A 23,811-nucleotide genomic window follows, 5' to 3' on the forward strand; every position below is an offset into this window, starting at 1 on the left:
CAAATGCAACGCGCAAGTACTTAGAGTTATCATATTCGAATAAAATTATGCACTGCTTATTTTTAGACCAAAACACATCTTTTTCCGCCCGGCAAACTGTATATTTAAAAAAATAGTTAAAATAACGAACGGTCTAATGTACATACATACCTATATGCAGCAGCACATAAACAAAGCCATAGGGACCAGCACTGCAAGCAAAAGTAAGGTGGTGCGATCAGGCGCGCAAACGAATTAGCACGCCAACTACGCAAAATGCATTAGAACGAACAAAACACATGGGGGAACATATGTACATACATGCATATATACCTACAGCGCACATACGCCACACAGGAAAAAGTTAGCAACAATAACAATATGAAGCGCAGTCGCAGAGCAGCAATTCGGAAGATCAGCAGAAGGGCGTTGGTACGCATCCACATTGCAAGATGATGGTAACGAACGCCTCTCCGAAATAGAGGGGGGTGTGAGGACCCCAATCCTAGGGCTTGGAGCCCCCACAACTTTGCATATATACATATATATGTACATATGCACATACATTACACAATACATTATTTATATACATACAGCTACATACATATATACATACATATATGAACATAATTAAGCATACATAATTGTGCATATCGTCGTTTAAAGTACAAAACCGCGTAACTGGCATTTGCTGCCAAAAATTGAATTTGCTCACACAAGCTCTTGGCACAATCGTTATCCATTCGTACAGAAACGCGATTGCTTTATAAAAAAAGAGAACCATTTTGAAATGTGAGTATTTTTACTCTCTAGAAAATAATTTATGCAACCTCACATACGACGATATTCATTGAATTGTACCGTAATTATTTACATACACACAATTGTACATATACATTTAAGCACCATGGCAACAAAATAAAGAACAAAGCACAAAGGACAACGGGACATACGAGACCCGAATGCGGCCGACAATTTGTATAAATAGCCGGGCAGCAATCAAAGCAGACAGGAGTCGTCAGGCGACTGCTGCAGTTAGTAGCTATAGCACGCTAGGTACCAGAAGACGTTCAGGTTCTACTCCCACTCCTATAGATCTCAGCCAGGTATTTAGAGACGGGCAGGTTCTACTTCCTCTCTTGGAAGGTTATGGGGTAGGTTCTACTCCCGCTCCCTTACTATAGCGGTTGTTGTTGTTGATGTAGCGGCTACGATGTACCCCGCCCAGATCGGTTGATATCTCAGTCGTTGTCGTCAGCCTCTACGCCCTATGCTAGAAACCATACCAGAAGACGGCAGGTTTTACATTCCCACGACAGCCGGTTCTACGTACCGGAATGACTCAGGTTTCACCCGACCAAGGGCTGTTGTTTCGGCGATCTAACCCCGTTTAGGTCGGCGAAGTATCTCAGAAGTTGTCCGTCCATAGGGCTACATTCACTACGTATTCTCCTACTCAGGACTGGCATCGAGTCAAACCCAGGGCCAGAAACATACACCTGCTGTGTATGCCGAAGACGATTACACCACAACTCCACCTCAGTCAAGTGTAATGCCTGCGACGGGTGGAGTCACCTCAGAGTCTGCTCGGGACTGCGGACACATAGACAGTGGACCACGTCGTACGTGGCCCCCTGTTGCTCAAACAGAGCAGCCTCCACGGCTAACCACAGTCCGCCCGAGCAGCCCCACACACTCACACAGCAGCCTCACACAGTCACCACAACACAACAACATAATAACACCACAGACCGTACCACAGCCGCTACAGACCACATAACACACAAAACCGCACCACCACCCCCACGCCGCCGCCAACAACTCCTGGTTCCCCCTACAATCTGCACGGTATGTCAGACCAGAATATTCCGTAATGTTACATCAGTCAAGTGCAACACCTGCCTTGGCTGGTGCCACTTTAGGGCATGCTCAGGTCTGCGTACCACGCGAGATTGGACTGGGAACTTCGAGGGCCCGTGTTGCGCTGCTCGGTCGCAGACCCCAATTGCGACGCCCCCCACCACCACCACAGGGCGGCAATCGCCACAGCAGCACACACAGCCAACGGCGGCAAGAACATACACTTCACTTACACCCCACATTACGACACGTCTCCCGAACCACATGAAGCTCCTTCAATTTAACTGCAACGGGCTACAGAGAAAGATTGAGGAGATGACCGTCTTCATGTGTCGGCATGGTATATTGATAGCTACGGTCCAAGAGACGAAGTTGCACAGCAATTCAACTTTGTTGAATTGCGCCGGGTACAACGTGCACCGTCGAGATCACGAGCGAGATAATGGTGGTGGATTAGCGTTCATCACGCACCACACCGTGCAGTATCGTCTTATCGCAGCAGACATCGACCGCAGGGATACCACCCTAGAATGTCAGGGCATCGCTATCCGGTCAGGCGATGTCGAGCTCGAAATATTTAACATATACATACCCCCTGTCACCTGCTGCCCGGCAGGATATCACCCTGATATAGGTGCGCTCCTCAGAGGTGAAAACCGTATGGTAGTAGGTGACTTTAATGCGCACCACGATCTTTGGCACTCAAGCCTGTCAAACGATCGTAGGGTAACAGACTTGGCTGAGCAGATAGACGATTCGACATTCTGCACAATGAACGACGACGCACCCACCAGGATTATAGGTAACTGCAGTAGCTCGCCAGGCATCACAATAGTCAGCGCTGGTCTGATAAACAGCATAACGTGGCGACCTATGCTGACTCTAGCATCAGACCATCTACCCATAGTCATCTCGATAGATAAACCAACCGACTTTGCCTCCGCCAAACACCGGACCTATTTCAACTTTTCTAAAGCTGATTGGTGAGGTTACGCGGAGTTTACCAAAAACACCTGCACAGCGCTCCCCACACCAACCGACGTCCATCTCGGTGAACGTAAGTTCCGCAGGGCTATCACTGCTGCTGCAGCTCGCTTCATACCGGCAGGATGTATATCGGACCCACTTCCAAACTTCACTGCCGAAGCGGCTGTTCTAGCCGAAGCTGCTGTTCTAGCCGATGAGCGTGATAGCCTTCGTCAGGCCGATCCTGGAGATCCCCGTATCAGGGATCTCAACGCAGAGATTCGGCAACTTGTAAACGTACATAAGCGGAAGAAGTGGGAGGAGCATCTGAAGACCTGTAATTTCACCTCTGGCGTGAGCGAGCTTTGGTCAACCGTGAGGTCATTGTCTAATCCGACGAAGCACGACGACAGAGTCGAAATTTCCTTCGGCGACCATGCCTCGTCGGACCCGGAGCGATGCGCGAGCTATTTTAGCCGGCAGTTCATACTGCATCCTCCGGTGGACAAAGCCAAGCGTCGAGTGACCAGAAGGCTGCACAAACTGCCAACAACTTGTGCCCCCCTTGCTTTCACTTGCAGTGAAGTTCAGGTGGCCATCGGGAAGGCGAATGCCTCCAAAGCCATGGGTCCCGACGGAATATGCATGCTGATGCTGAAAAATTTGGGTCCTGCGGGGGTAGCATACCTAACGGAGGTCCTCAACTTGTCAATGGCCACTCTCATCATCCCAGACATCTGGAGGGTCCCACTGCTCAAACCGGGGAAACCTGCCAACAAAGGAGATTCGTATCGTCCGATAACACTCCTTTCCCCGGTAGCGAAGACACTCGAGGCCCTGCTACTCCCGTACTTCACAAACCACCTGGCCCCAGCGAAGCATCAGCATGGTTTCCGTAAAGTGCACAGTACAACAACAGCACTTAACGCCATAAACACTCAGATAACTCGTGGCCTTAACCGTAACCGTCCCTGTGAGAGAACGATTCTAGTAGCGTTGGACTTGTGTCTGCCATTCCACGCTACTAGAAGATATAGAGGCCTCCTCTCTCCCACAGAGGCTCAAACGGTGGTCGGCAAATTATCTGAGTGGTCGACATTCGTCGGTAATGTTTAGAGACAAAACGAGTAAGCACCGAAAAATAAAACAGGGGGTTCCTCAGGGTGGTGTCCTTTCCCCGCTACTGTTTAACTTTTACATTTCAAAGCTCCCTCAACCACCAGAGGGAGTCTCGATTGTCTCTTATGCCGACGATTGCTCGATCATGGCGACTGGGATTGGAATTGCGGACCTGTGGTCGAAAGTAAACGGCTATCTCTCCGAACTTTCTCGCTTCTTCACTGCAAAGTGTCTAGCCCTCTCCCCTACGAAATCCTCCGCGACCCTGTTTACAACCTGGACGAAGGAGGTCAGGCTACCGCTGGGGATTCACGTCGATGACACACCAATTCCGACGGTGAATAACCCCAAAATACTCGGAGTAACATTCGACAGCCTGCTCTCCTTCTCTACGCACTCAACCGCTATTGTCAATAAAGTTCAGAGCCGCATCAAGGTCCTCAAGTCGCTAGCCGGCAGTACTTGGGGCAAAGACAAAGAAACGTTGCTGGCAACATACAAGGCAATAGGCCGGCCGGTTTTGAACTACGCAGCGCCAGTGTGGTCGCCAGGGACCAGTAGGACGCAGTGGACGAAGCTACAGACTGTACAGAACACCGCACTCAGGACAGTGACAGGATGCCTCTTGATGTCGCCTGAACACCACCTGCACAGCGAGGCGCAAATGCTCCCTGTGAAGGAGCATAATATAATGCTCTGCAAGCAGTTCCTGATCGGGAGCCACAGAAGTGGCCACCCAAGCAGACAGCTGCTTGCAGAGGAGCCCTCGCCTAGGCACGTCAGGAGGCATCTATATGAACTGACGGACGATGTCCAGAGATTCATTAAGCAACCTCTGGATCCGACAGCTTACAGACAGGCCCTGAACGGCATTCACAGGGACTCAGTCTCGAATTATGTAGACTCTAGACCTGTGAATGCCGTTCTAGGCATACCACCCCCGGACATAGACGAGACGTAGCTTCATCTGCCTCGGGAGACACGCACAACACTCGCACAACTTCTCTCCGGCTACTGCAGCAGGTTGAACTCCTACTTGAGTAGGTTGAATGAGGATGTGCCGAGTGAGTGTCCGGCATGCGGAGAGACCCCACATGACTCGAAACATCTCTTCGCATGCCCGGAAAACCCGACACCCTAACGGCCTTGTCCCTGTGGACAAACCCCACAGAAGCTGCACGCTTCCTAGGGTTGCCGTTAGTGGAACTTGACGACAACGACTGAGATACCAACCGTCCTGGGCCGGGTTGTTGTAGCCGCTACAACAACAACAACAACGGGCAGGTTTTACTCCCACTCCTATAGATCTCAGCCAGGTATTTAGAGACGGGCAGGTTCTACTCCCTCTCTTGGAAGGTTATGGGTAGGTTCTACTCCCGCTCCTTCGCTATAGCGGTTGTTGTTGTTGTTGTAGCGGCTACAACAACCCAGCCCAGATCGGTTGATATCGCAGTCGTTGTCGTCAAGTTCCACTAACGGCAGCCCTAAGAAGCGTGCAGCCTCTACAGGGTCGGTCCACAGGGACAATGCCGTTAGGGTTGTCGGGTTTTCCGGGCATGCGAAGAGATGTTTCGAGTCATGAGGGGTCTCTCCGCACATCCGCATTCAGTCTACTCAGGTATGAGTTTAACCTGCTGCAGTAGCCAGAGCGAAGATGGGCTATTGTGGTTCTTGTCTCCCGAGGCAGATGAAGCTCCGTCATGTCTATGTCCGGAGGTTGTGTGCCTAGGACAGCATTAACAGTTCTAGAGTCTACATCACTTAAGACTGACTCCCTGTGAATGCCAGTCAGGGCCAGTCGGTAATTATATTTGGTGGGACGGAGCTACGCCCACCAACCGGGGAGGAACGAGTAAGTTTTACTCCCGTCCTCTTAACGTAGGACCAAGATAGACGAGTGCTTTGCTATAAACCGAAAACGAACTCTTATTATTTTTGTTGAGAACCCGGCAGCCGATCACATTGTTCGTCAAACTATCGGCAGTAGATATTGAAACAATTTGTTTTCGTTGTTCTTATAATATTTAAATCATTAATAATTATAATAGATTGGCGCTTACACATATGTTAGTGTTTGGCTTCTCCTCCGACTTGTGGCGTGCGCCTTGATGTTGTCACACACAGCGGAGGGACTTACAGTTTTACGCCGACTCCGAACGGCGATGGTATTTTTATGAGAAGCTATTTTTCATGGCAGAAATACACTCGGAGGGTTGCCATTGCCTGCCGAGGCACGACCGCTGTTAAGACAAACCCTTATCCATATTTGTTTGCGATGTTGCTTTGACCAGGGCTTGAACCCAGGTGCTGATGAGTGTAAGCGCACACTTCTTACCGCTACACCACACCTGTACTGTAAATATTTTACTAAAAACCGGTACCACACAGCCACGACAGAAGAGGACGGTCTCCCCATTCGGAATGACTCGGGTTTTACCCGACCAAGGGCTGTTTTTTTTGGCGATGTAACCCCGTTAAGGTCGGCGAAACTCCTCAAAAGTTTTACGTCCATAGGGCTACATCTTCTTCGCATACTTCTTCTCAGGGCTGGCATTGAGTCAAACCCTGTATCATAAACCTATACCTGCTGCGTGTGCCAGAGAAGACTACACCACAACTCCACCTCCGTTAGGTGCAATGCATGTAATGGGTGGAGCCACCCTCGAGTCTTTTCAGGCCTTACGACTCACAGGCAGTGGCCACAATATACGTGGCCCCTTGCTGCTGAAATCGAGTTGCCTTCACGGCACACCAGAGTCCGCCTCAGCATCACAAAACAATACAATAGACAACGCCACAGACCAAACCACCGACCGAGAAGCCCTCGCCCAGGCACGTCAGGAGGCATTCTCAACACTGTTGAATTGCGCCGGATACCATCCTAGAATGTCAGGGAATTGCTATCCGGTCAGGCGATGTCGAGCTCGAAATATTTAACATATGCATACCCCCTGCTGCCCGGCAGGATATCACCCTTAAATAGGTGCGCTACTCAGAGGTAGGGATGCAAATTTTGGGGAGTAACATCGATACATCGATGTTTCGATGCATCGGAAAAATGAACATCGATGCTAAAACACATCGCCAGAAATACATCGATATATCGATGGTTTCCGATGTTTCGAAATTTGTTATTAAAATTTTATACTTTTCAATTTCAACTCTCTGTAATTCAATTATTGCCTTTATTTATTTACCATTCCTTCCCTATAAATAGAATAGAAATGAATGCCGTCGTAAGTTCGATGAGCCTAAAGTTCCAAGGCCCAATTTCGTTGAAATTTCAACGGGATCCCGGTCCTTTTTTAATGACTAAGTATGCATTTTTAATATCGAAAGATAAGAGTAAACTCGAAATTTCTGGATGTTCCTTTTAAAAGAATAAATATAAAAATTTATGGCCAGTCAAAAAATTTTACGATGTGGATGTGGATAGGAATTCGATGTTAAAACAACGCTGAAACCGGCATCGATGTATCGACAATTTAGCGATTTTTGGAAATTGTAAACATCGATGGCAAACATCGAATTTTGAACCGATATTATCGATGTTTCAAAAAATCGATGCATCGTTTGCATCCCTACTCAGAGGTGAAAACCGTATGGTAGTTGGTTCAATGCGCACCACGATCTTTGGCATTCAAGCCTGTCAAACTATAAGCAGATAGACGATTCGACATTTTGCACAATGAACGAAGACGCACCCACCAGGATTATGGGCAGCTGATGCAGCTCACCAGACCTAACTTAAAGTCAGCGCTGGTCTGATAAACAGCGTATCATGGCGACCTATGCTGACTTTAGCATCAGACCATCTGCCCATAATCATCTCGATTGATAAACCAGCCGACTTTGCTCCCGCGGATCATCGGGCCTATGTCAACTTTTCTAAAGCTGATTGGAAAGGCTTCGCGGATGTTACTGAAAGCGCCTTCGCTGCACTACCCATATTAACCGACGTCCACGTAGGTGAACGTAAGTTCCGCAGGGTTATCATTGCAGCTGCAGCCCGCTTCATCCCAGCGGGATGCATCTTAGACCCACGTCCGAATTTTCCTGCAGAAGCGGCTGTCCTAGCCGATGAGCGCGACAACCTTCGTCTTAGGGATCTCAACTCCGATATTCGACATCTTGTGAACGTACATAAGCGGAAGAAATGGGAAGAGCATTTGAAGACCTGCAACTTCGCCTCTGGTGTGAGTAAGCTTTGGTCAACCGTGAGGTCATTGTCTAACCCGACGAAGCGTGCAAACAGAGTTGAAATAGACTTTGTTGAACACGCTTCGTTGGACCCGGAGCGATGCGCGAGCTATTTTAGCAGGCAGTTCATCCTGCATCCTCCGGTGGATAAAGCCAAACGTCGAGTGACCAGAAGGCTGCACAAACTCCCAAAACCAAGTGCGCCTCTTGTTTTCACCAGCGGTGAGGTAAGAGTAGCCATCGGGAAGGCGAAAGCCTCCAAAGCTATTGGACCCTACTCTCGTCATCCCACACATCTGGAAGATGGGGAGAGTGGTCCAACTGCTCAAACCGGGGAAACCAGCCAACAAAAGAGTCTTATCGTCCGATAACCCTCCTTTCCCCGGTAGCGAAGACACTAGAGGCCTTGCTACTCCCGTATTTTACAAACCTCCTGACCCCAGCGAAGCATCAGCATGGGTTCCGTAAAGTGCACAGCACAACAACAGCACTTAACGTCATAAATTCCAGATAACTCGTGGCTTAAACCGAAAGCGCCCCTGTGAGAGAACCATCCTAGTTGCGCTGGACCTGTCAAAGGCGTTCGACGCTGTCAGCCATTCAACGCTACTAGAAGACATAGAGGCCTCCCCTCTCCCACAGGGACTCAAACGGTGGTCGGCGAATTATCTGAGTGGTCGTCACTCGTCAGTAACTTTTAGAGACAAATCGTGCAAACCGAGGAAAATAAAACAGGGGCTTCCACAGGGTGGTGTCCTTTCCCCAATACTGTTTAACTTTTACATTTCAATGCTCCCTCAAACACCAGAGGAAGTCTCGATTGTCTCTTATGCTGACGATTGCTCGATCATGGCTCCTGGGAATGGAATTGATGACTTGTGCTCGAAAGTAAACGGTTATCTCACCGAGCTTTCTCGCTTCTTCAGTGCACGGAGCCTAACCCTCTCCCCTACAAAATCCTCAGCTACACTTTTTACCACCTGGACGAAGGAGGTCAGAATCCAACTGGGAATTCACGTCGATGAAAACACCATTTCGACAGTGAACAACACGAAAATACTGGGATGAACATTCGATAGTCTGCTCTCCTTCTCGGCGCATACAACCGCAATTGTCAACAAAGTATAAAGCCGCAACAAGGATCTCAAGTCGCTAGCCGGCAGCACCTGGGGCAAAGACAAAGAAACGTTGCTGGTAACGTACAAGGCAATTTGCCGGCCGGTTCTGAACTACGCTGCGCCAGTGTAGTCACCGGGGACTACTAGTACGCAGTAGATTAAGCTGCAGACTTGCCAGAACACGGCATTTAGGAAAGCGACAGGATGGCTCTTGTTGTCGGCGCAACACCACCTGCACGAGGAGGCCCACATGCTCCCAGTTAAGGACCATAACATAATGCTCTGCAGGCAGTTCCTGGTTGGGAGCCACAGATGTGGCTATCCAAACAGGCAACTCCTTGCAGAAGAGGCTTCGCCCAGGCACGTCAGGAGGCATCTCCACGAACTGACGGACGAAGTCCAGAGGTTCATCAAACAACCTCTGTGGTTGATGTTGTAGCAGCATACAAGTTCCCTAAAGGGGGAGTGTTGCTGGAGTGACAGTCCTTGGCCAGATATAAATCTGGGTCGTTCCGGCTACGTAGACCCGACTGTCGTGGGAACGTCAAACAACCTCTGGACCCGACAGCTTATCGACAGGCCTTGAACGGCATTCACAGAGAGGCAGTCTCGAGTTATGTAGACTCCCGACCTGTGAATGCCGTTCTGGGCACACAATCACCAGACGTGGACGAGACAGAACTTCGTCTGCCTCGGGCCCAACTGCGCTCTGGTTACTGCAGCAGGATGAACTCATACCTGAGCAGATTAAGCTAAGATATTCCAAACGAATGCCCGGCATGCGAAGAGTCGCCCCATGACTCTCAGCATCTCTTCGTATGCCCTCTAAACCCCACCACGCTAACGCCCCTGTCCCTATGGACAGACCCCGTCGAGGCTGTACGCTTCCTAGGGCTGCCGTTAGTGGAGCTTGACGACAACCATTGAGAGACTAACCGATCTGGGCGGGGTTGTTCAAGCCTCTACAACAACAACAACGAAACACAGACGAGCTATTAACGACATACATAGAGTCAGTCTCCACCTACCTTGACTCTCGACCTATGAATGCCGTAATCGGAGCCCAATCACTACCCGTAGAAGAGACGGAGCTTCAATTGCCAAGAGAGACCCGCGTTACCCTGGCTCAATTACGGTCTAAATACTGTAGCTACCTGTCCAGACTCGACCCCAATATCCACAATGAGTGTCCGGCATGTGGGGAAGCCCCTCACGACACCAACCACCTCTTCACATGCCAGCTCAATCCGCCTCAACTGACACCCCTCTCCCTATGATCCGACCTCATTGAAACAGCTCGTTTCCTGGGCCTCCCGTTAGTTGAGCTTGAGGACAATGATTGAATGTTGACCCGAAATAGGCGGGGCTTAGTAGTAGAGATTGGCACGGGCCTAAATTTTCAGGCCCGGCCCGGCACGAGTGCAAAATAAACTTTTAAAAACATGCACGAGCCCGCACGTTAAGAATTTTAGTGGGCCCGCCCGGCCCGCCCGGCACGACGGGACACGTCCCAGCCCGCTAATAAAGAGCCAATTTTTATTGTATGTATACATACGTACATATTTTTAATTATGTGTTTATGTACATACATATGTATATTTACTTAAGCGAATCAATTTTTACATCAACGATTTTTATAATATATTTTCTGGGAAGTAGAAAAAGTGTCTAAATTTGTAGTATTAGCAAAGGGCTTTTTCGTGCTCATTCGTGCTTTTATGAAATTTTACTGAACGCCCATGCACGCACGAGTTCGTGCTGACAGCAATTATTCCCAGCAAGGCGGCCCCCTGCCCAAAGCCCCGTGCCCACCTCTACTTAGTAGTGCCGCAACAACAACAACAACAACACATTTTTCAGCAACCGCCTTTAGTGCCGTTTGGCGGGAATTTCGGGTTGACTTTAGTGTACATCAACATGTGTGTGTTTTAGCAAAACTATAACGAATTTTCTCATCAAACTTTACGAGGATGCTAAGAAACAGATATGTTTACATATATTCTCACTATTTTCACTTTTTTAAGACTAGCATTTAGTAATTTGTTATTTAAATCTTTTGCACTTCCATTAGCAAATTTGCATATAAAAAGTGCAGCTATCACTTGTATTTGCATAAATGCACGATCTTTTTAATGTTCACGTGTGATTTGTTTACAAGAAATGTATTTTATTTTATTTTTTAACAATATAAAACGCGTTTAACCATTTCACTACTTTTCTTCAACAAAGTAAACAAGCAAACAAATCAAAATGGCTGTATTAACCAAACAGAAGGGTGCTACCACATGTTCGAAAAATAGGGACAGTAAAATACCCAAGTTATATTTCATATTGACCTCCACAACATAAGGGTAGGTTTGAATATATGTGACCTGGTCTACGGAAAGGGGGCTTAGGTGTCAAAAAATCAATTTTCACTTTTTGGTTGATTCGGATGGAAGATGAGATGCTTTTTCACGTGGTGAAAAGCAGAAATATCCTAACTTGCTTAGAAGTGTACTAAAAATGTAGAGAAAGAAGAGTAAAAACGAGTAAACGAAACGAGTTGCTTACTTTTAACAGCTTTTTCACAGAAAACTAGTTTTCGCACGTAAGCTCCCTTTTCGTAGACCAGGTCACATATGCTTTTTAAATAGCACCCTCTTAAAAACTCCAATTTGGAATATACATAATAATAATCCATATTTTTTGCATATTTTAATAAACAATATTAAAATATCAAATATTTACGCCTGCGCCGATATTTTTTATAATATAAAATATTTAAACAAGGAAAATTTGGAATAAAAAACCGCGTGATCGCCTGCGGCACTATTTAAAAAAAATAAGAACCTAAAAATTTAAACCAGTAACCATAATAGACATCACCATCACACAGAAAGGGAATTCTAGTTACCTCATCCTTTCCCAAGGCTACATCACTGGGGCGGTAGCCCCAGTTGGTGCACACCAAAAGGAGAATTCTATTTGGTAAGGGTTATAATCCTAAAGTGCGGCCGAAGGCCGCCTACCCAGAAAGGAATTCTACGCAAAAATACTGTGGACGCAAGTAAAAATTGTGATGATAAATCATCTGGCAGCACCAACTTCGGTGTTCAGTTGCAACCCTCGCATGTTTACTACTTCACTACTTTTATAAATGTTTTGTCGTGGTTAAATTAACAAAAATTGCATATTAATTAAAAGAAAATGGTCATGTGCATTAAAGGTGCTAACATTTAAGCCACATTTATTTATTTCACGCACTTTTGGATGATAAAATCGATGCAATTTGCATCAACATATTTGGTGAACTTCGCAACTTTAACAACAAATTACTTAAAAACGTGAGCGCGGGTCGGGGTCTTCACTTTTAGAACCAAAATACCCCCCTAGACGCCTCAATTTTTTTTTTTTTTACTTTTTTAGGGTCGATTTTTACTAAAATTTTCCAGGAACTTCATATTATTATTATGGTAACACAAACCACTTTTTCATAATTCTGCGATTTTTTGCGATGTTGTCTTGCCTCTTTTCCCCAAATTAACCAAGGCGTCACCGAACTGTCCAATATACTGTCCAATTCACGGTCTTGGAAAAATCAGACAAACCTTCTTGCAGAGAACTTATTTAATTTGCAAAGGCCGAAAAATAAATATTTGCTTAGTAAACAAATCAAAATTTTTTGGTAATTATCTAGGTGGGCTTTCAACGCCCAAAATAGGTCAAAATTTTGGAAAGGGGGTACCATTAGACGCGTCTTGACCCCAATAACAAGAATCCGAAAGCGGAAATTAACTTTTTTACCCGATCAAAAGTTATTAACCTACGCAAAAGGATGTTCTCTGCAAAAAATATATGGCAACGCTGGCAACATGGCGCCAAGCAAATTTTCTTGTGGAGTTTGTGAAGAAATTATTGAAGTAAATTCGTCCAGTATTTTGTGCACTGATTGTGGCAATTGGATTCACGCGAAATGCACTGGTCTGGATAACAAGGACTTCAAGAATATTGCAGGAGAAATTAAGAAAAATGGGCTGAAGTGGAAATGCAGCGCATGTAAAAGCGATGGTAGTGTGTATGTGTGAAAAGATGTGTCCGTGTCGGATAATGAAGAAACTACCGCGAGACTACTTGAAAATATGTTTGAAAAATACTTCGTTCCATTCAGACTCGGAATAGAAAACAGCTTAGATGTAATCAGGACGGAGTTAAGGAAATTAAACAAACAGAATGAAACTGCTATGAAGAAGTACACGGAGGTTGAGAAAAGAGTTAGCGCTCTTGAGACAACAATAAAGTCTTGATACGCGATCAGTTGTGCCAGATAACATTATAGCCGAGATTAATAGCCGGAAAAAAGGGAGAAGAACGCTATAGCCCTCAACGTTCCAGAATCAATAAGTGAATTATTGACATACATACATAAAATCAGCTGATGAATTTAGTTCTGTAGCTGAAAAGTTTTAGATCTCGACACTTAACAAATATTGGTTCCGTACGTCATGCGGACTGCGCCCCTCGTGCGGATGGGCGGGAATGGAGGGTAAAAACCGTTGGGATATTATTATGCTATTTTTCAGTCAGCAATTTAAATCCTTTAAATACAAAGTAGCAGGGGTATTCTCCGAGTCTTGCAAAGCCCTTGCATGGTGCAAACATTGCACGGATTGCACGGTTAAAACCGGTTTTCTTATGGGACAGCTTTGCAAACCGTGCACCGTGCAAGGGCTTTGCAAGACTCAGAGAATACCCCTAGCGTATTTTTTATACTTACATAACGGCACGGAGCACGAGTCTCCTTTCGTCGCCATAAAATGAAGCGCTTGATTTCCATAATATGATGCCCCACTTTTATCAACTTCGGTAGAAGTCAGTAGAAGTATTCCGGACCCACGCTTGTTCCAAAGTAAATCAACACGATCAGCTTGAAAAAAACTTTTACAAGCGATAGCTTGGTTTTGTGAAAGTGAAGGATACTTGTACAGTTTGCACATTGAAGGCCCTCCTTTAGCACCAGGCGTGTATACCGCTACACAAGGTGGACTAGCGCCTGGGGACAAAGATACAACAGCGCCCCTGCTACCTCCAATCTTTCGCGTAAAGGTATTAAAATTTTTACAGTCACCAGATAGATCATAAAACAGTGCTTCGCCTCCTATTACTATGGCAAAAAGTGACTCGTCTGTCGACCATGATGGCTCCCAATCAGTTTGATTTTTTTGTACAATATCAAACACTTCTGATCCGGAACTAAGATCGTAAATGAACATATTTGAGGAACCCTCCGGTTTGTCTTTGGTAACAGTATACAACTCCCATGTCGATATATAATTTCCAATCGGCGAGAATTTGAGGTAAAAGGCTTTTGGACGAGGCAGCGTACATTTGACTTTCCAATCCAGTGTATTCAGTACCTTAACTTCATTGCCATTTGAATAAGCGAAATAGTGACCATCAGAACTGAATGATATGGATCGACAATTCCGAGTTTCCTCCCGAGGAAGACTCGATTTGTACACGTATTGCAAATCTGTATTTTCGCAAGCCCATAGTTCCACTCCAACGCTAGAACGAACTAGAAAACGAACAAAAATTTCAATAAACTTCACTGAACTTATGATGTAAAACTAAACGCTGAAATTTCCTTACCTGCTAGTGCGGGACTAACATTAGAAGTACAACTGTCCAAAGCCATTGCCAAATTCTAACCTCAGCAAATGTTTACGTTAGAAGTGTAGAACTATCGATAGTACTATCCAGCACTATCGATGGTTTTAAATAACTATCGATAGTACTATCCAGCACTATGGATGTTTCTAAATACTATCAAAAATTACTTTCCGTCTTCACGTGCGGGTAACCGAGCGGTTTACGAAATCTCGTATGCTTTTCAAGGATGATAGAATACAGGATTGCGCCTTCGTTGATAATTGTGTACCACATGTAAACAAAGAATATAGCGAAAAAAGAAAGAGTTGAAATTGCTATAACAGTTCTCCTTAATTTTAATTTTTCTAAATGCTAAAATATTGCATTTCTCATTTAGGGCCGGGTCCTCAATGTCTGGTTAACACTAATCTCCGGTAAAACATCGTTATCGACGTTACCGACTCCATGTTATATGCATGGAGCCGAACACGTCGATAAAGATGTTTAAACGGAGATTAGTGTTAACCAGACATTGAGTAACGGGCCCTAAATCTATTAGAAAATAGTGAACGTTTTAGTGAACTCCATTGCTTTACAATTAAGGCTGCTGCAGCAAACTGCGGCAGTATTTCAGCGGGATTGATTAGTTAACTTGCTGAAGGAGGCTGATTGGAGCAAAAGCGAAATCACTGCATTACATAGAATGCAGCAATTCGTCGCAGTGCAACACTTGCACCTACGCATCTTGCATCTTGACGGCTGTTGCAATTTGATACACGGTACTTAATTTTATTAGTTTTTACGCAGTCTTCCACTCAAAAATCACTCGCAAACTGCAAATTACCACAATTAGAACTTCCGGTAAAACATCGTTATCGACGTTACCGACTCCCTGTTATATGCATGGAGTCGGACACGTCGCTAACGATGTTTAACCGCAGATTTGTGTAACCCTGACATTGAGTAACCGGCCCTTAGCAGAATAGAAGCATAATACTATGGGCCGTTTACTCAATATGTGGTTAACACTAATCTCCGTTTAAACATCATTATCGACGTGTTCGGCTCCATGCATATAACATGGAGTCGGTAACGTCGATAACGATGTTTTACCGGAGATTAGTGTTAACCAGACATTGAGTAACCGGCCCATAATATTATGCTTCTATTCTGAGATTTAATGCAGATTTAGCCCTCTGAAGAGACTTAGGGCCGGTTGTTCAATGTCTGATTATCACTACCAATACACTATCGACGATTTCGACATCATGCAGGTAACATGTGCATGTGATCGATAAAGCAGTAGTTGTGCTTAACCGGAGCTTCTACCTCCGATTTTTGCTAATCAGATTTTGAACAACCGGCCCTTAACGTTAAATCTTTTGAGATTTACCATGAAAAATTAAATCTAGATTGACAGTCGATTTAAGTTAAATCTTCATTAAATCTTCAATAATATTGATCAATAAATACAATTTGTTGGATGTGGTAACCACAAATTCGCTTTCCATAAGTCAAATGATATTTGTATTTTCAATATACAGTTGCGGACATTGAAACCTAGCCTACTGAAAAAGCATGCATTTTCGTATTTTTAAACGTTTTTATATTTTGGTTAGTTTTAAAGGCAAATTATTAATTTTTACATAACTTTGGTTTTAATAAATTTAGAAGATATTTAGCCTTATCCTGAGTTTCATTTTCCCCGAAACGGTTCACTTTTCACTTTTGGTTTCCATAGTTTTACTATGGGCGAATGACAAATTTTCGGGTGAATTTTTTTTCAGACGAAACTCAGGATAAGGGAGATTATTTTAAAAACTAAAAATTCAGGAAAAATGTTTTATAATAATATCATGCAGAGCCTTCTCCGCTTTGTATAAATCTTTTACGCGTAGTTACATAACATTTATAAAACTCTGTAATGGTTCTGCTTCGGCAACATTGCACCAAACTTCCTCTAGAACTAAATTCGACTCAAGAACTGCATTGGCAGTCATATTTGCTAACTAGGTCTTCATGATAAGAAAATTTCTGATGCTGAATGGGAATGCCTCTTGTTCAATATACAAGCTAAGATGTCTTTTCATAAGCCAATATAATTATGTTGGATAAGTCCTTACAAAATAAGCTATTAGCTTAAATTTCTGGACAAATAAAACACGACTAATATTAAGAATTCTTATAATAGGGGTCTTCATCTAAAGTGATAAAGCGATAAATTGCTTAAATTAATCAGTTTATCCGCCGTCTTTCATAAACGGACCTTGGTAAATAATTGCATAAAACAGTTTATTATTTAACTTATATGGCTAGTTACGTTTCATTCTTGCCTCGTCCATTGTGTTCGTTTGGTTTTATGTGTTCCTAGCAAAAGCGAGAACCTGGCAGCCTGTAAGGGTTGAATTTTGCTGAAATTTATACATTTATCCACCAAAGTCGTTTGATAAAGTGATAAACTTTGGTTAAATAGATTTCCATACAAAGTTTGACAGTTCATTTATCAAAATGATAAATTTATCACTTTATCAAGTTTATCAAGAGTTTATCACTTTTTAATGAAGACCCCTAATGAAATTCCGCTCTGGCACCTTCCTTTTATCTGTCTGTATTTCAATGTCCGCAACTGTATATATAAAATCTCACATAAGCAAACGTCAAATATTTAAAAATGTTAACTTCAAACATATTTCGTTGTGGCAATGGAGACGGTTGTGTCTTAGCAACTGGATTTATTAAATCTTAACAGATAACTCTCAATGGGGACATAGTATAATGTGCCAAAATAACCAAATCTTTTGGGAATTAAAACAAACATCTGACATTTTTCTACTTGCAGGAAAAATGATTTTTTGCGTTCCAGCAATTTTTCACAGTTCCTCGACCGTTGCCCTTTCTTGTGAGAGATATTTTGCCTTTTGACATTCAACAGGTTTTAGTCCAAAAATCGCTGGAACCCACCTAGTGTCACGATCATTTCTCACGGAAACGATCAGGGCTGGATTCTGTAACCAGTCTTGCCATTTTACCCTTTTTCTGGTTAGATTTAGCCGATTTTGCTATTTGCCTTGTTTTCTTAAAATTCAAAAATATATTGGGGTGTTCACAGTTCGTTCCAAATTATGTCTGAAAATGTAGACGTCTACATTTTGAGACATCTTTAGCATCAAACTGTGAGCACCCCTTTCTAGCAGTCGTCGCAAAATCGTCTCAAAACTGTGCTGGTGTTGCCAGACATTTCCTCTTTGCGTGCATTTTTTATATATCGCCTTTCGATTTTGTTTCTGAAAAATTGTAATTATTTAACTTAATTACAAATTCCTAATATTTGTTATTTCTTTTCCTTGATTTGTTTCTTTTCATCAGAAATTGCGCTCAAATTAAATGCAAATACAGAAAACGTGCCCAATAAATAAAAAAAAATGTGATTAGTATTGCCATAATGCAACCCTGCTGCGAGGTTGCAAAATGTAGACGCGTAAAAAACATACCTTTGAGTGTGACAAAATGTAGACGGCGTCGTTTTCCAATTTTGTATGGGAAACAACAACACCACAGATTTTACGGTTAGAAAACGTCTTAAAATGTAGACGTCAACATTTTCAGACACTATTTGGAACGAACTGTGAACACCCCATATGTTTCCAATTTCGACTAAGCGATCCAAAATCTATTAGAAATGGCAAGTGGCCTTATCGCGGAGAAAATTTTATGTCAGGCAGGGTTATATAAAATTGAGCCGATTTCGCTAATCTTTGTTTTAAACGCATATATTTTGTCTAAAGAAAGCCGGAGCGGGGATTTTCTTCATAAAATTTTTGTTATGAAAATCTTAAATTTAAGTGTCAAGTTTTATTCGCAAACTTAGGCCCAATTTCAGATGGCTATTTAAGTAGAGATTGTTGATTAACTTCCATTACTCATTTTCAGATCATACATTTAGGGCCGGTTACTCAATGTCTGGTTAACTCTAATCTGCGGTTAAACATAGTTATCGACGTTACCGACTCCCTGTTGTATGCATGGAGTCGAACACGTCGATAAAGATGTTTAACCGCAGATTAGTGTTAACCAGACATTGAGTCACCGGCCCTTAATCTGCACTTAAATGGACAATATTGGCTATTAAAATATGAGATATGCAACCCTGTGTTTGTACCAAACAACCAAGATTGATTGGTAGGTTGTTTAATCAATCCCACAAAATTCCACCAAAAAGGAATCCGCTGTTCAGCACAAAATGTAAACAAACAAGCAAATGCAACAACAATTTCAAGGAACAAGCAGCAGTGCTGCCAATTGTTTGGCATATTTAAACCAAAGTCCATCTGAAGCCCAACGAAAGTTAAATGGCATTTAAACAACAATCCACAATAAAAACTTGAGTGCCATTTAAATATTCATTTGAAATTGGCCCTTAGAAAATAACAAATTAGGGGTCTTCGTTTAAACCCGTAAAAGCCTAGTAAACCTCGTAAAGCTCGTAAATTTACGAGCCTCGTAATAGAACTGTCAAAATTTGTATGGAGCTCTATTTACGAGCCCCACGTAAATTTTCGAGGCAAAATTGATGCGCAAACGACCTCGTAAACTTCAGTGTTGCCGAGTGGAATTTTTATACTAAAATGTATGATAAAACAAAAGATAAAAATACGCGAATAAAAGGATAAATTCCATCCACTAACTGTATTGACTTAAAGTTTCTGCTACATTTCGGCATTTTTAATTATATCTTAGCCAAGAGTGAGAGCTTCAACGTTTATACGCACGTATTTTTTGCAAATATCAATTTGCAAAATGGTAAACTTTGCCGTATAAACGCTGAGTTAATTTTTATTTGCAAATAACCGAAAACGTCGATAACGATGTTAATCGGTGATTAGTGTCAATCAGGCTTTGAGCAACCGGCCCTTAAATTCGTAAAGTCTTAAACGGTGTAAAACTCGTAAGTTTACGAGGCTTTTATGGGAACGCCCCCATGCGTGTAAATAGCTGCGTAAAGTGTCTGTTTGACAGTTGAACCAGAATTTTGTGAAGAAATTTTTGTTTCGTAGTATTTTCCATAACATCCCGCCTTCTTGTCGCTTACTACGTTTATACGTATAATACCTCACTCACTGCTAATTCGACGATGAAAAATTCTTTTTTAATATTCCCTGATTATAAAAAGGCAATAAACTGGCTATCGAAAAAGAAAATAAAGTTAAAAATGGCAACGTCTTGATTATAAAAAGGCATCGAAAAAGAAAATAAACCTATGAATGGCGGCGTTTTATTTGCAAATATTACCACTAATCAATACTTATTTGCGTGATTTAGGGCCGGTTGTTCAATGTCTGGTTATCACTACTTGCCGGTTAAACATCATTATCGACGTTTTCGACATCATGCATTTAACATGTGATAGATAAAGCAGTCGTTGTATTTAACAAGAGCTTCTACCTCCGATTAGTGCTAATCAGACATTGAACATCCGGCCCTAAATCACGCAAATAAGTATTGATTAGTGGTAATATTTGCAAATAAAACGCCGCCATTCATAGGTTTATTTTCTTTTTCGATGCCCTTTTATAATCAAGACGTTGCCATTTTTAACTTTATTTTCTTTTTCGATAGCCAGTTTATTGCCTTTTTATAATCAGGGAATATTAAAAAAGAATTTTTCATCGTCGAATTAGCAGTGAGTGAGGTATTATACGTATAAACGTAGTAAGCGACAAGAAGGCGGGATGTTATGGAAAATACTACGAAACAAAAATTTCTTCACAAAATTCTGGTTCAACTGTCAAACAGACACTTTACGCAGCTATTTACACGCATGGGCGTTCCCATAAAAGCCTCGTAAACTTACGAGTTTTACACCGTTTAAAACTTTACGAGTTTAAGGGCCGGTTGCTCAAAGCCTGATTGACACTAATCACCGATTAACATCGTTATCGACGTTTTCGGCTCCATGCAAATAACATGGTGTCGGTAACGTCGATAACGATGTTTAACCGGGGAGTAGTGTCAACCAGGCTTTGAGCAACCGGCCCTAAGGGAATGCCCTAATTGTTTCACTTACCAAAGAACGAAAATCTATAAGAAGGGACAACACTTTATGATTGTAGCGAGTGTGAACATCAGGAGCGTGCCTTCCCTTTTGATCCAATCAAAAAACGTATATCCCCTTTCAGACACGTCAAGTCTTGCTTTAAAGTCTGCTCGTTCGTTGGCGAAGGAGGTGAGAAGAGAGGGGAAGAGGACAGATACCTCCGTACCATGATTCAATAATACAAGGTTCGATAAACTGACAGTTGTCTCTCTCGCACCGCTCCCTTAGCAGTGGCACCGTGTTGCTTCTTTGCAAATTTACATGGAAACAGTGTAGCTTTGGTGTGAAATAAAAGTATAAGCTTTTGTGCAATATGTTTATTTGTGTATGCATATGAAGCATATTTAACTGATGAAAACCTAAGCATTGGATGTTTACATCAATCTCGTAGTAGTCTTATTTTAATTTGGGTCATTTTGCAGTTTTTATACGGCTTAATAGCATATAAATTACGTAATTCACGTATATATATCAATATTACGTTCAACATTTCGTTTAAAATGCCAGTTTTCCTGCAAATACATTAGAATTTACGAAAGGAATTTCACTACTAATTGCCTACTTTGCGTACTTTTCTACTACCATTTTCGAAACAAGGGATTGCATTCTTGCCCTTTCTCTGTCCTTCGTAAATGCAACCTTTTGTAAGGGAGTGTCAAACCGCAGCTGTCAATAATTATCTAACCTTGTATTATTGAATCATGCCTCCGTACCGTCAATTCGTTTCAAGTTTTCTTGTCTCTTTTGATATTTTCGTTGATTCCCATCTAAGAACCAAGGACTTGAATTCAATTAAAGTTGACGCGTGTGGAAGCAAATAGAAAACACAAAAGAGAATGCGAAAAAAATTGTTTTCAAGACTTGACGTGTCTGAAAGGGGACTATTTGAGCAAAATAGAAGGGGCGCTCCTGATATTAACACTCGCTACAATTATAATGTGTTGTCTCTTCTTATAGATTTAAGTTCTTTACACTTACTATGTTTATATGATGCTTCAGTTCGTTCTAAGCCATGATTCAACAACTACAGGTTGTAGCAATCGTACAAAAACAACATTTACCGTTGTTATGAACTCCTTGTGTCATCAACATCTTCTTTATATATTCATATTCGTATGTATATGTATACCCTGCATACCAGGATTTCATAGAATTCTGAAAGGTTTCACAATCTTTTTAAGAATTTTCTTTAAGAAATGGTACAGAAATTTCTTTACTAGTTTTTGTCAACTGCTTCATATGTTTTTCTTTACAGATTTCTAAAAGAATCGTAACAGATTTCCGACACTCTTAAGCTGATGTCACATAAAACTTTTGCTTCGCTTTACGTGACAGATTCGCTTTGACAGATAAGATGAATTGTATGAAAATGCACAAAGCATGCCACATAAATCGTTGAAGCGGCAGCGCGAAGCGAAAAGATGGTCAACTCCCATCTTTTTGCGCGCTTTGACAATCAGCCGGTTTAATATTTATTTTGTTTCGTCCAAATTCGGGTTTTCATGCAGAAACATAAAACTTAATTACATTGCTGATAATTTTAAATCAAAATAATTAAAATCCACAGCAACTTTGATGAGTAAAAAAGCGGTACAACATTGTTTTCTTGGCGTTCATTGTGGCATACCTTTTGCGTCTGGCGCTTTGCTGGCAAAGTTATAAATGTCACGCAAAGCTACAAAGTTTTATCTGGCATCAGCTTTAAAGATTTTGGGAGCATTTGTTTGCAGGGTATATATATACGTATATGTGTATGTATACGTGGATAAGTAAATAAAGCAAAACGGACGATAATTTGACACAAGCGTGCTCATCAGAAGAAGCATAGCTTCTATCGCTATCACCTGTAATTGATGCGCCTTGGTTCTAAGCCAAACCATGTTATTTTGACACAAACATGTAAACACGTTCTTAAATCGAATTGAAACTTTTAACCGTGCCATCATAAATAAGATAGTGAATACGAGTTAATAGTTGTTGAGTCGAATTAAGAGTGCATATAAACAGGGAATTTGTCCACACGGTTGTTTCATGCAACTCTGTATGAAACGAACTGTTTAAATATTTCTTGAAATTACATTTATGCTAAGCTTTGTTATAAAATTAATAGCTAAGATAATTTTTACATGGATTCTTGTGGGCCAGTTTTTCAGTGCATGGCCGTGGTTTAAATTAAGTTTAAACGCCCGATCTGGCTGGTTTAAATAAGGATCAGCCAATCAAATGTCAGCCAGCTGTTCAATTTAAACTCAGTTTACTTAATCTAAGTTTAAACTGGCACTGAAAAACTGGCCTTGAGTCTTTAATTATTATTTTTCAATGTTCATTATTTTCTAGAACTACCACATTTATTAACAGGGTTGCATCGGGATGAACTCTGCTTGAAAGTGTGTTCGATCGACTCATTTCTTTTGTTGCATATAAACATTTGCATTTCAAGCGAGCTACACTGACACAAGTTAATTCGATACCGCATTTGATGCCACATAAACAAGGTAACTGTTTGCTTAACACGCGTTTGCAAACACATAAGGGCTGTTCAGGATATTGTGCATATGCTCTGGCATTTGCATATTCGTTGCATTTGTAACTTCACAACAATAAATTGCACACGGTTGCCATGGCAGCAAGCATAAAATTTGCAAATGCAATTCCAGCTACAAATCCATGACCATTTCCACAACATCCTGAACAGCCCTATAGAATAAATATTACAGGTATTGTTTTCCCAGATAACGCATATTCAATTCTGCCTTAATTACAAAACATCATTGTTGCCCGCGCTTAAAGGTTTAAGCAGAGAACGTTTATAACTGAGAAGGCGCATTTTCTCTGTGAACTAAT

The 23,811-nt window shown here is 42.4% G+C and overlaps 1 protein-coding gene across 1 annotated transcript in view; it reads right to left on the reverse strand.

Annotated features, from left to right (window-relative positions):
- The window catches only part of LOC118749218 (eukaryotic translation initiation factor 2A), a 147,214-nt gene extending 132,227 nt beyond the window's left edge, over positions 1-14,987 (reverse strand). Inside the window, exons 1-2 of the mRNA XM_036484008.1 lie at positions 14,874-14,987; positions 13,999-14,799 (exon numbers count right to left, since the gene is read on the reverse strand). Coding sequence (XP_036339901.1) covers positions 13,999-14,799; positions 14,874-14,919 — 847 coding nt within the window. The 5' untranslated portion in view covers positions 14,920-14,987. The remainder of the gene's footprint in view (positions 1-13,998; positions 14,800-14,873) is intronic.
- Positions 14,988-23,811: the final 8,824 nt, after the last annotated feature.

The sequence above is a fragment of the Rhagoletis pomonella genome, unplaced genomic scaffold (genome assembly GCF_013731165.1).
Source record: "Rhagoletis pomonella isolate Grant_MI unplaced genomic scaffold, Rhpom_1.0 Rhpom_scaffold_00014, whole genome shotgun sequence".
Lineage (NCBI taxonomy): Eukaryota > Metazoa > Arthropoda > Insecta > Diptera > Tephritidae > Rhagoletis > Rhagoletis pomonella.